This window comes from Oncorhynchus clarkii, chromosome 12 (genome assembly GCF_045791955.1).
Source record: "Oncorhynchus clarkii lewisi isolate Uvic-CL-2024 chromosome 12, UVic_Ocla_1.0, whole genome shotgun sequence".
NCBI lineage: Eukaryota > Metazoa > Chordata > Actinopteri > Salmoniformes > Salmonidae > Oncorhynchus > Oncorhynchus clarkii.
In genome coordinates, this window is record NC_092158.1 from 39,881,978 (window position 1) to 39,896,063 (window position 14,086).

At 41.8% G+C, this 14,086-nt stretch overlaps 1 protein-coding gene across 1 annotated transcript in view; it reads left to right on the top strand.

The window, feature by feature from the left end:
* The first annotated feature begins 367 nt into the window (after positions 1-367).
* LOC139423182 (uncharacterized) overlaps positions 368-14,086 on the top strand; it is a 76,139-nt gene continuing 62,420 nt past the window's right edge. Inside the window, exons 1-2 of the mRNA XM_071174910.1 lie at positions 368-650; positions 1,656-1,746. Of these exons, the coding sequence (XP_071031011.1) occupies positions 535-650; positions 1,656-1,746 (207 nt within the window). The 5' untranslated portion in view covers positions 368-534. The remainder of the gene's footprint in view (positions 651-1,655; positions 1,747-14,086) is intronic.

The following is a 14,086-nucleotide window of genomic DNA, read 5'->3' on the forward strand; positions in this document are numbered from 1 at the left end:
AGTTCCCAGTTGTCTTGAAAGTACTTGAAGTCGGAGATTTCCGAGTTTCCAATTCCCAGTTGTTTTGAACACGACAATAGAGGAGGTGCGTTATACTTATTCATCGTCGACATCTTTAATGCCTCGTTCAACTTCTACTCGGAACGTGGAATCTCAAACATTCCTGACTTGAACCTGGTTGTAGTTACAAGCGTGCCACGTTTGAATGAAAAAGAGTCGGAAATGTCAGTTTCCTAGTTCCGACGAGTATATGAACGCGGCATACTGAACAGATACTGGGGCAAGCAAGCATGCCCACGCTAACATACTTCTACTGTATGACATATCATTTGAATATGCCAAATAGCTCCTCCCCATTTTCCTATTGCTACAGCGTAGTAGGGGTTGGACTGGAGTAGAGCACATTACGTCCATAATGAGTCGAGACATGAAGGAATTTACGAAACTGTAGTTTTACAAAAACAATATCGTGGGTCACCTCAGGGACTCGAGCTATTCAACTCCTTGTCCAGATGTGACTGTTTCAGAACTGTTATGTCAAACATGAAAAGACAAAGTTCATGGCAGGAGGATATCGCCCGAAACTTTTCCAGACTATTTCAAAGAACTAGATCTCAAGAACCTGAGAAAACAGAGGAAAGCAACATCAGGTTTGAACCACAAAGTTAACATTGTAACAAATAACAATCCTACTTTAGTGTAGTGGCTTTCCAGCTTCTAGTTTTGGCAACAAAACCGTGCTTAAATATGATGTGAAGCACGAGGGCGAGAGGTTTTGCCGGAACGACAGACAGTGGTCGCAATCTGTTACATTTTCCATCTATATTGTAACTTCTCTCGAAATCTAACATTATCATTCTGTTTCTATGTAGGCTATCTTCTTCGCTGTTTTATATCTATTAACTACATAGCCCATTCATAGACTAACTATCTTTAGCGCCTATTGATGGAGGTATCTTGCCGAGGGATTTTTGTTGAGGCCCAAAGCTTACTCCAAACGTTGATACTCATCGCTAGATGGATGGTTTTGGAAACATAAGAAACGTATATTTCACATCAGCTATATAAAAAACACTAAAGGTTACATTCTACACACCTTTATTGGGTCGGTGTTCCCACGGCCATGTTACAGCGCTTGTTTAAGAAGAGAGGTGACCACCTGTGCTATTAGGTATCTAGCATGCTCTGAACACCTGTGTGAAAACATAACTGGGGAGGAAAGTCAACTGGAGGCACACAGCATATGGATCTGTGCAAATCAGATGCAGTAATTGCATATGTTTTATTTGAAAGATGCTGCAATGTACGCCACTTTTCATCCTTGCCTTTCATTCAGCATTTAGTAATAGCAATTTAACGGCATGTAGCCTAATGGTTAGAGCTATGTGCCAATAACCGAAAGGTTGCAGGATGGAATCCCTGAGCTGACAAGGTAAAAATCTGTCGTTCTGCTCCTGAACAAGGCAGTTAACCCACTGTTCCTAGGCCTTCATTGAAAATAAGAATTTGTTCTTAACTGATTTGCCATGTTAAATAAAGGTTAAAAAAAATGAGTGTGGGGGAGAACCAAAAATCCAACAGGTCTTCTGCAGTATAAAACTAATGTGCACCTCTGGTTTATTCTTCTGACCTATTTTTTTTTCTCCCATCACCAGTGGCCAGGAGAATCCAGTCAGCAGCAGCCTCAGCAGTGAGACCAATGAAGGGGAAACATCGCTGCATCAAGAAGACCTGGAGCTGTCCAAGGTATGGAGGTTAAGCAGAGCTGACTGGTCAATCCATATCTGGTGCCCAGGTAGCAGTATTGCTTCAGTCCCTCTCCTTTCCCCATCCTGGGCTCGAACCAGGGACCATTTGCACACATCGACAACAGTCACCCACGAAGCATCCGTTACCTATCGCTCAACAAAAATTGCAGAACAAGGGCTGAAGTCACCGACTCAAATGCTACTAGCGTGCTTCGCTAACTAGCTAGCCATTTCACACCGGTTACACCCATAACTGTGTACAAGTAAACAAGGCTTGCACAGAGAGAACCTGTAACACTAACAGAGCTGCTGTCGAATGCTGAGTAGAACAGTTGAAAACATGCGGCAAATGCTGAAAGTTGTATGAGGATGATTGCATAAGAAGTGGCCCAAGGTTTGTCTTGAAGCTCTTGCCCTCAGGCTGCTTGTGTGTGTGTGTTGTGCATGCACACACGCGCATTTGTTTAATACAGTAGCGTTAAGGACAGTAAGGGATCTCACCATCAACCAGAGCGGTTTGGTTTTGCAGTCAGGGCTGTGGGCTTACATTTTCCATAGCCTACTCCTGGCAAATTATAATGCTGACCATGGCAGTATATTATTTGCACGTAACCAGAAATAGTTCTAGCATAGCTTTTAAAGCCAGCTTAACAACAGGATTTGCCCCTGACTCAAGTGGTCCCCTTTATAGTTGGTCTGACTTGAATACCATTTCTGTATGCACCGTTCTACCAGACATCCTCCAGCCTACAAATACTTGCTTACAAGTTTCTGGGAAAATAAATACACAGTCTACTGGGCTCGTTAGGCCATCAATCAAATGGAGAATTATGTCAGGCTATACTGTATGTGCTGCCCAGTTGAGAGAGCGAAGGAGCTCATATTTCCTCTGCTGAATCGCTCTCCCTCACTCTCTCTACTGTAAATAGTATTGACTTGGGTTGGTCTTGCTAAACAGACATTTTGAGTGAATTGATGAGTTTATCATTACCTGAAATAAGTGTCTTTGTGCGAGTGACTCCACCTGCCCTGACCTCAGCTTACATCAACAGTGTCATGTGACTATGTTTGCACGTGCCAAAGCTCTCTGTCGATGTGCCTATGAAAGTGTGTGTGTAGGGGTGTGGGGTTGCTAATGTATGAGTATACAGTATATAATGTAGAAGGATGTGTGTGTGCACTCGCATGACTCATGGTCAGGAGGAGCTATATTAGGAGCACTCTATAAAGACTCCAGAGTTTGGGAATGCTGAGAAGTCTTGCTACCGTGGCTTGTTTAGCAATACAATCCCTCGTCCGCAGTGGAAGGTCAAATTTTAAAATGTCAAAATATGAACGACCAAATTGCATTCGCCTTGAATATTCTCTTTACCCCTTCATCTCCTCCTCCTCTTGTTCCCCTTTTTCCTCCCTTCAAGCCATCCTCCTCTCTCAAATGGTTCCGCATTAGCTGCTAGCCTCTTTGTCTGGACTGAAAATACCCCTTTAGTCATGTGCTTATTGGCTATGCTTAGAACTCTGTTGTTGATGTTGTATTAAGTAAAGTATCTATCCCTGGCAGTCAGACATATTTTGTGTCTCACACATGCTTAGCCTACAGAGGGTGGAAAATACTAACAAAAGACTGAGAACCAGCATCATTGTGACTAGAACCTAACCAGTAATAAACACCTCTATGAAGGGTACCTACTATAAGTACCTCATAACCTATTCATACACATTCATAAGCGGTGCATAAGTATTTAAAAAATGTTTACACTCATGTCTACACTCGCAAGTTGACATTTCCATTATGTCACCTATAGTAGGTATACTGCAATGACCAGTGTTGGGTGGCTGACTTTTATGAAATGCCTATATTTTTCTTGTGAATGTGTTATGAAGGTGTCATGACATCATTATGTAGGTACCCTTGAAATAAAGTGTTCATACCCCTCTCTCAAACAGAAAAGCAACATTGGCATCTTTCCTTATTTTCTATTTCCTCTGTTAGATCTTAGCTATAGCATGCTGAGTTTTCCTTGGCTTGTCACCCTCTTCCTGTGTTAAGGCTGTTGTTGGAAACATTAAGTAGGTCAACGGCAGCGATAGAAAATAGGAAGCTGCTTTTCTCCGTCAGTTTGTTGGCTTTGTCAGCGGGCCAAACAAGCAGAGAATGGGCTCATCAAAACACGTTCCCCCACCTCACGGCCGGCCACCCTCCCAGCCCTCCTGCGGAGCGTCTCGCCACAGAAACAGAGGTAGAGAGGAAGGGAGCGAGGCAGGCATCTGTCTGGGTGCGGGATATACAGTAAGGTTCGACGTTATTGACACCCTTGATAAAGATGAGCTATAATGACTATAAAATAAATAATTCAAGAAATGTTCTATATTGTATACTAAAAATAATTTGGAAATTATATTATTTTATTACAATTGCTCACAGAAGAGATTTTGTTTAACTAGTAATAAAAAAAATCTCAAAAGGTATCGGTCAAAATGATTGACACCCCTGAAGATTCTTATAAATGAAGTAGTCCAAAGTATAGTATTTGGTTCCATATTCCTTTCATGTAATGACTACAAACTTGTTGGATGCATTTGTAGTCCGTTCTGGTTGTGTTTCAGATTATTTTGTGCATAATAGAAATTAATGGTAAATAATGTATTGTGTAGTTTGAGTCACTTTTACTGTAAGTAAGAGTATATGTTTCTAAACACTTCTACATTCATGTGGATGCTACTATGGTTACAGATAATCCTGGATGAATTGTGAATAATGATGAGTGAGAAAGTTAGAGGGTCAAAGATCACACCCCTAGATATAATAACATCCCCTGTTATTGGTAATGGTGAGAGGTTAGCATGTCTTGGGGGTATGATCTTTGAACACAACCAAAACTAACTGCAAATGAATCCAACAAGTGTGTAGTCACAAGCTTGTCATTGCGTGATAGGAATATGGGACCAAATACTTACCTTGACTAATTTATTTATAAGAATCTTTAGGGTTGTCAATGATCTGGACCCCTGATTACTTATTAAACCAAATCTATTTCTCTGAGCAAGTGTATTAGTATAAAATAATATAATTCCCCCCCAAAATGTAGCATACAATATAGCTCAGTATTTGAATTATTTATTTTATACAGTCATTATTGCTCATCTTTATCAAGGGTGTCAATAATTTCACACCCTTCTGTAGCTAGCGGGCTCATCAACTGACTGGCTCTACTAGATGGTGAGGGATCTGTGACTAAAGGTGTCCGCATAAATGGGTTCAGTTTTCTCCTAGCAGAACACGGCTAGGCGACGTAACCGTCTGTTCTCGTAAACTCTAAAGACCTTTACTTGATTTAAAAAAAAAATTAGTTAAAGATAAATCAAGAAATCCGTAATTAATGTTGACATTTTTGCCAAGGAAGTCTCGCAATCTTCCATCTAACTTGAGAAATACTGCACCAAACATCTTAAGTGAAAAAAATGGGCATGAAAACTAGTCTCCTCTTGTTGAATGGCAAGACACTGTACCGGGGGAATACATGGGAGTCCAGTAGTGCAGGAGTGACAGTGAGTTCAGTGACGGTCAGAAGGAATGGTGGAGGGATCGTAGAGTAGGTTTGTATCTCGATTATGAGAACATTTGGGACAGTGAGGACTATTTATGTCTCTCAGTCTAGAGAAAGTGTCTGGCCTCAGTGCCCTGTGATGACCTGGACTCACGCCTGCACAAAACGTTTTATTTCTATAAAGTGAGCTGGCAATGTTTTTGACTTCGAGAAGGCCAGGTCATGGTCAAAGCCGATTTTAAGAATACTTTTTGGGAGTATTAAAAATATACGTTATGCGTCGAATAACCATTTAATATTAATTTTAATGTAAGTTTGTGAGTCATGGTGCAGTGCTTAATCCTATCCCAACCAAGTGAGAGAGACATCCCCTGTCTGTCGGTCTGTGCTCATCCTTTGTGATGAGCTGGAGGATAATTTAATGAGGAGAGGTTCAGTTAAGGCCTCCCTGTGAAGGGTGAGGCAAACACAGTGATACCAGAGCTAGTTTACTGGTTGGAGATGTTCCAGGAGAGGCATTGTGCTAAAGGATCATGGGCTTTATGTTCTAATAATTCTAATATTAAATGTTAATATAAATAGATTTCAATTATATAAATAGATTTAATTGATATTCTTTCATAATGTTCTCAGAGAACTAGCTGGTGAAAACATATCCAATCCTTTTCCTGCTAGTGTTCTTGAAGGAAAAGCAAACGAAGAGAGGAGCATGCTGTTGAGTATTGTGATACAAGCCCCCTGCCTTCAGATACTGCCTCCGACCACTAATCTATTGTGTCTGGACCTTGACAGCAGCTGTCCGATTGATTTGGTGACCCTAATTCTGTCCCCTTCCCCCCAGCCCCCACTTCTTAAGCTTTGTCATGTTAAAATCTAGTCTGGTAGCACATTACTTTGTCTTCTTGTGGATACTGTCATCTCAAGGCAGGAAGTGAGTAGCTGAGGAAGTAAGAGAAAGCTCTGGTTGCTGATTGCTAATGGGCAAAGAGTGCAGGATGTCCATACACAGTGCCTTCAGAAAGTATTCCCACCCCTTGTCTTTTACCACATTTTGTTGTGTTACAGCCTGAATTTAAAATGGATGTAATTGAGAATCTTTGTCACCGGCCTACACACAAGCAGGTATTCTAGCGGTTGAGTGTTGGGCCAGTAACCGAAAGGTCGCTGGTTTGAACCCCAGAGCCGGCAAGATAAAAAAATATTCCGTTCTGCCCTAGAGATTGGCAGTTAACCCCCAACAACAACCTCTTCCAGGGCGCCGATGACGCCGACATCGATTAAGGCAGCCCCCCGCACCTCTCTGAATCAGGTGTTGGGTTAAATGCGGAAGACACATTTCGATTGAATGCATTCAGTTGTGCAACTGACTAGGTATTCCCTTCCGTTCCCCATAATGTCAAAGTGGAATCATTTTTTATTTATTTTTACAAATTAATAAAAAATTAAAAGCTGAAATGTCTTAAGTCAATAAGTTTTCAACCCCTTTGTTATGGCAAGCCTAAATAAATTCAGGAGTAAGAATTTGCTTAACAAGTCACATATTAAGTTGCATGGACTCACTCTGTGTATCATGACAAAAGGCGAGATCCAGATGCAGACACAGGAGGCAGATGGTTGGAGTCTTACAATATTTATTAATTCAAAAGGGAAAAGGAATGGTCATGGACAGGCAAAAGGGTCAAAACCAGTTGAGTCCAAAAGGTACCAAAGGGCAGGCAGAATCAAGGTCAGGGCAGGCAGGATGATCAGGCAGGCGGGAAAGTAGTCCAGGGGTCAAAACCGGGGAGAGTATAAAAAAATAAAAGGAAGAACACGCTGGTTGACTTGACTAACATACAAGATAAACTGGCACAGCAAGACCGGAAACACAAGGCTAAATACACTGGGGAAAACAAGCGACACCTGGAGAGGGTGGAGACAATCACAGGAACAGGTGAAACAGATCAGGGCGTGACACTGTGTGCAATAAAGGGAAGGGGGGTGCCTAGTCAGTTGTACAACTGAATGCATTCAACTGAAATGTGAATCAGAGGTGTGGGGGGCTGCCTTAATCAACATCCACGTCTTCCTGGGGAACAGAGGGTCAACTGCCTTGCGCGGGGCAGAATGACAGATATTTACCTTGTCAGCTCGGGGATTCAATCCAGCAACCTTTCGGTTACTGGCCCAATAGTGTTTTAACATGATGTTTTCATTACTCTCTCATCACACACATCAAATCAAATTTTATCAAATCAAATTTTATTTGTCACATGCGCCGAATACAACCTTACATTGAAATGCTTACTTACAAGCCCTTAACCAACAATGCAGTTTTAAGAAAATACCTATAAAAAAAATTAAGAGATAAGAATAACAAATAATTAAAGAACATCAGTAAGTAACAATAGCTGCGCTTTATACAGGGGGTGTCGGTACAAAGTGAATGTGCCGGAGCAGGGCTGTCGATAATTGAGGTAATATGTACATGTAGGTAGAGTTATTAAAAGTGACTATGCATTGATAGTAACAGAGAAGGGGGGGCAATGCAAATAGTCTGGGTAGCCATTTGATTAGCTGTTCAGGAGTGTTAGAGCCGATTTGGACATATTTGTATAAAAGACTGAACATACCGAGCTCTGTGTACATTTGTGAAATATATTAAATATTAATGTACATGATGAAATATTAGGTACGTACCTTTTATGATTTATATTTACCTGATTGAATATATCTCATTTGTTAGTGTAATTTAGTTTTTGGCCCTTCCCTCTTGCCCATTCATTGTATTGTGTTAGGATAAAGGCAGGAAGTTGGGCCTTCGGGGGAGGGAGTCCTTGCTAGATGCGGGAGCAGTATAGTTTTTTGACCATACAGGCATACATACAGACAGGTCATATTATGTATTTTCCATATCAGGTAATCTATGATTTAAGTTGATTGGAGAATCATTTATTTGTTAGATATAAGAAGAATCAACATTTCTGTTGCACCATATCCCTGGATGTCATTGAATGTTTGGCCGTTTGGAAAACTTGAGTGTGGACTGTATGCGTACCAAACAACCCCGCTTCAGGCTTGGGCAGTGGCTATAGTAAAGAGGAAAGGAAGCCATTACAATCATGTCAAAAAACTTTGTGAAGGATTACTATCGGAAGGAAATCTCCGGCTCGGACACACGCTGGATATTGTTCTATTTGTCATTGCATTCGGACCATAAGGACAGCTCACTTGGATGGAATTGAACTCCTAGAATTCGCCAGCTGTGAGTAACCACTGCGAATGAATGAGCTGACCTGTTCAATGCGATCAATTGATCATGCATATTACGGAAGCCCAAATGTGCTTATAATTGGAATGTTTGATAAACTTGGGAATGGAATTCAAAACACAGCGCTGTGAAAACAATTTAGAAGTTTAAGTTTGGGAAACACTGAGATCCTATGCACAATGTAGCCTAATCATATGTCTAATATTTGGCCTAACGTGGAAATGCAATGCATTAAGGATCTAAAGATACTTCGTGTTTAAACTTCATTAAAGGGACAAAACTTATAATGGTATGAAATGTTTAAAAGGCATCTAAAATGCCGAACTTGCACATGTTCAATTCAAAATGGGTCAATTTGCTGAAATGGAGGACTGTTTTAAAGCATTAAAGGAGGTCTAAAGGGGCATTACGTTTAACAATCAAAAACCAACAACTGTCATTGTAAACTGAGTGAACTAAAAGTGAATGATGGAGGATGAAATCCCAAATAAGACTCCACTGGAGAGGGCAGAGGAGCATCTAAATTCACTCTATGCAGCCCGGAGAGGCAAACTTGGAGTGTGTACACGCAAAATGAATGAAATAAAATTATTTATTGTTGATGGAGGAAACATTGAAACTGTGAATGAGAGTCTTGAAGCATTTGATGCTGTTCTCAATGACATAAAAAATGCTCATGAATCCGTGCTAGAGCTGGTCACAGAGGAGGAACAGGAACAGGAGAGCATTAACTATTATCAACCAAGAATGAGAACTTATGAACATTTCCTGAAAGAGGTGGAAATGTGGGAAAAAAAGCAGAAGTTGAGCCACAAACGCTCATTGAACCACACGACAGCATTTCCAATGTGTCAAAAACATCAAGTAAAACAAAGTATTCTAAGACTGCTTCCTCAGTGTCCTCTGCACGCCTAAAAGCTGAGGCAGAACGAGCAGCTCTACTAGCTCGCCATGCATCATTACAGGACAAGCATGCATTGGAACTGGAGAAGGCTCAACTGTAACAACAGGAAGTTCAACTGGAACAACCGGAAGCTCAACTGGAACAACAGAAAGCTCAACTGAATGTTAGGATGGAAAAAAATGGCACTGGAAACGGACATAGCAGCATATAATGCCAAACTGAAGGTCCTGGAGAGTGTTTAGTCAACTTCTCAATTCCATGATGTGGCAGCCCATTTATTATTATTTTGAGAACCAGGAACCCGAGGTCTATGAGGAACCTGAACGATCACCGGTTGAGTTTGCTGGATTAGGTGCAGTTCCAAAGATTGGAGGACAGAGGAGCCTCTTAAAGAAGTTACAGGTCTGTGAGAGCCAGAAATCTTGCTTGTTTGTAGGTGACCAAATACTTATTTTCCACCGTAATTTGCAAATAAATTCATTAAAAATCCTACAATGTGATTTTCTGGATTTTTTTTCTTCTCATTTTGTCTGTCATAGTTGAAGTGTACCTATGATGAAAATGACAGGCCTCTCTCATCTTTTGAAGTGGGAGAACTTGCACAATTGGTGGCTGACTAAATACTTTTTTGCCCCACTGTATATCCTCTCCAAGTTGTGTAAACGTTGCACTGCGAAAGACTGCAGAAGACAACTGTGAGAGGTACGATGAAGAGGTGATTCAAACATTCAAGTCCAACTTCTATGTTGATGACTGCCTCAAGTCAGTGGCCACAGAAGAACAAGCCATAGCTCTCACAAAAAAAACTCAGGGATGTGTGCTCTCAGGGTGGGTTCAAATTAGACCAAGTGCGTCAGCAACAGCCACACTGTGCTGGCTTCTATCCCTGATGAACACAAAGCCAAGTAGATAAAATAACTGGACCTGGGCAGAGAATAGCTGCCTGTTGAAAGAGCGCTTGGAATCCGATGGAACATTGAAAGTGATGCGTTTACCTTCCGAGTCACTGTCAAGAACAGACCCCTTACAAGAAGAGGTATTCTCTCAACTGTCAGCTCTATTTATGATCCATTAGGTTTCCTCGCCCCATTTGTATTAAAGGCAAAGCAAATTCTTCAAGTGCTCTGCAAGCTAAAGTGTGGATGGGACGAAGTCATCCCTGAAGAACACTCTATTTCATGGAAGAGATGGCTCTCAGGGCTGGACCAGCTCTCCAGATTCCAGATAGACAGGTGTATGATGCCTAAGAACTTTGGTCAAGTCAAGACCGCACAGCTGCATCACTTCGGTGATGCAAGTGAACAAGGTTATGGCACGGCACGCTACCTTAGGTTCACAAACGGTATGGAAAAGGTCCACATTGCATTCATACTGGGGAAATCAAGGGTGACTCCACTCAAGCAGATGACAATCCCCAGACTGGAACTTCTCGCACTGCCAATGTTGCTGCAGCGCGAGTGGACAGGATGTTAAGGTTGGAGCTCCAGATTGAACTTGAGGAGTCAACTTTCTGGACAGACTGCCAGTCTGTGCTAAAATACATCTGCAATGATACCAAGAGATTCCATACCTTTGTGGCTAATAGGGTTGCTATGAACTGTGACCTATCGAAAGCAAAACAGTGGAGGTATTTGAACTCCAAACACAACCCAACCGATGATGCCTCAAGAGGATTACATGTTGAAATTTTCCTGAACTCAAAGAAATGGCGCAAAAGACCAGAATTCCTGGAGATAACAGAAACTCAATGGCCGAAAGTCCCCGAGGAGCTTGGCTCCATCCCTCCGGATGATCCAGAGGTGAGAAAAGACATAATCGTAAACAGTACAAGTGTGGAAGAAAAGAGTCCAACCAGCAAACTGATTGAGTACTTTTCAACATGGAACAGCTTGAAGAAAGCAGTTGCCTGGATGCTGAAACTGAAGAGACTTCTTCTACAGTTAAGCCAGAAAATGAAAATTCTCTCACCAACTGATCCAAGATCAGATCAGAGTCTGACAAACTCACTGAAGGAACAAATTGACAAGTTCAAACTGACATTTGGAAAAGAAAGTCTATCTGTGGATGACCTAGATGAAGCAGAAAAGGTCATCATTCGATTTGAGCAACGACAGCACTTTAAACAAGAAATTGCACTAGTTGTGAAAGGAAAACAATGTGCCAAGAGAAGCGGCTCAATCTGTAAGCTTGATCCAATTGTTGACAATGACATTCTGAGAGTGGGACGAAGGTTAAGCAAATCTGCTATGCCTACGGAACTAAAGAATCCTATGATCCTGCCCAAAGACTCCTACATCTCCAGACTGATCTTACTCCACATCCATGAACAGGTTGGCCACTCTGGGAGAGGTCACATGCTTTCTAGACTTCACCAGCGATATTGTATACCCTGGATATCCTTAAGAGCTGTCTTCTGCAGGCGGATGCAAGCTAGAGCTGGAGAGCAGAAGAGGGCTGACCTTCCACAAGATCGGGTGTCACCTGATTTGCCACCTTTCACCCATGTGGGCATAGATTACTTCGGCCCCATAGATCTTTACTTGCCTTGTGAGTCGAGCTGTCCATCTAGAAGTTGCTAGTTATCTGGATACTGATTCCTGCATCAATGCCCTGCGCAGGTTCGTCTGTCGAAGGGGCCCAGTAACAAGTATCAGAACAGACAATGGCACCAACATTGTTGGACCACACAGAGAGCTAGGAGAAGCTCTGAAAGAGCTGGATCACAACAATATTCAAAATGAATTACTGAAGGAAGGAGTGACATGGTCATTCAATCTTCCCTCTGGAGCCCACCAGAGTGAGGGGAGAGGTTGAGAGGTATGGGAGAGGTTGATCCGACTGGTGAGAAATATCCTCTATTCAATCCTTAAAGAGCAAGAAGAAGATGGAAGCAAGTACAATATATCACTGACCTCTTCTGGAAGAGATGGATCAGGGAGTATCTTCCACTTATGCAGGAGCGGAACAAGTGGAACAAAACTAAGAGAAACTTCAGTCCTGGTGACCTTGTGGTCATCGTCGATGACACCGCCCCAAGGAACTCTTGGATAATGGGGTGTGTGGTGGAGGCGTTGCCAGAGGCCAAAGGTCTTGTCCGGAGCGTCATGGTTAAGACTAAGACCAATATCCTACAGAGACCTATCAATAAACTCTGTCTGTTCCTTGAGGCGACGGAGTGACACACACACACACACAGTGCTCCATCTTAGAATCACGTGCACCTCTGATTCGTTGATGTCGTTCTCTTACATTCTTTGATGTCATAGTCATACATTTTTAGACGTCAAACTTGACATTTTTGGAAGTTGAACACCTTTACATTTCAACTCAGACTGAGATATATGGACTATTTTCCTATATGGCACCTTGTATATTTGTATATAGCTATGAACTGTAATAGTGCTCTTGAATAGAATGTTTTGTGTATTGGCTCTACGTTTGAATATTAAGTAATTGTTGTGCATTCAGTGCAGTCAGCAATTAGGGGCCGGTATGTTAGAGCCGATTTGGACATATTTGTATAAAAGACTGAACATACCGAGCTCCGTGTACATTTGTGAAATATATTAAATATTAATGTACATGATGAAATATTAGGTACGTACCTTTTATGATTTATATTTACCTGATTGAATATATCTCATTTGTTAGTGTAATTCAGTTTTTGGCCCTTCCCTCTTGCCCATTCATTGTATTGTGTTAGGATAAAGGCAGGAAGTTGGGCCTTCGGGGGAGGGAGTCCTTGCTAGATGCGGGAGCGGTATAGTTTTTTGACAATACAGGCATACATACAGACAGGTCATATTATGTATTTTCCATATCAGGTAATCTATGATTTAAGTTGATTGTAGAATCATTTATTTGTTAGATATAAGAAGAATCAACATTTCTGTTGCCGTTTGGAAAACTTGAGTGTGGACTGTATGCGTACCAAACAACCCCACTTCAGGCTTGGGCAGTGGCTATAGTAAAGAGGAAAGGAAGCTATTACAAGGAGTCTTATGGCTTGGGGGTAGAAGCTGTTTAGAAGCCTCTTGGACCTAGACTTGGCGCTCCGATACCGCTTGCCATGCAGTAGCTAAGAAAACAGTCTATGACTAGTGTGGCTGGAGTCTTTGACATTTTTTGGGCCTTCCTCTGACACTGCCTGGTAAAGAGGTTCTGAATGGCAGGAAGCTTGGCTCAGGTGATGTACTGAGCCGTACGCACCACCCTCTGTAGTGCCTTGCTGTCGGAGGTCAAGCAGTTGACATACCAGGCAGTGATGCAGCCCGTTAAGATGCTCTCAATTGGTGCAGCTATAAAAGCTTTTGAGGATCTGAGGACCCATGCAATATCTTTTAGATTAACTGTGAGGTCCCTCAGTCGAGCTGTGAATTTCCAACACAGATTCAACCACAAAGATCAGGGAGGTTTTCCAATGCCCCTCAAAGAAGGGTAGATGGGTACAAGAAATCTGACATTGAATATCCCTTTGCGCATAGTGAAGTTATTAATTAGACTTTGGATGGTGTATCAATACACCCAGTCACTACAAAGATACAGGTCTCCTTCATAACTCTTTTGCCGGAGAGGAAGGAAACCACTCAGTGATTTCACCATAAGGCCAATGGTGACTTTAACAGAGTTTAATGGC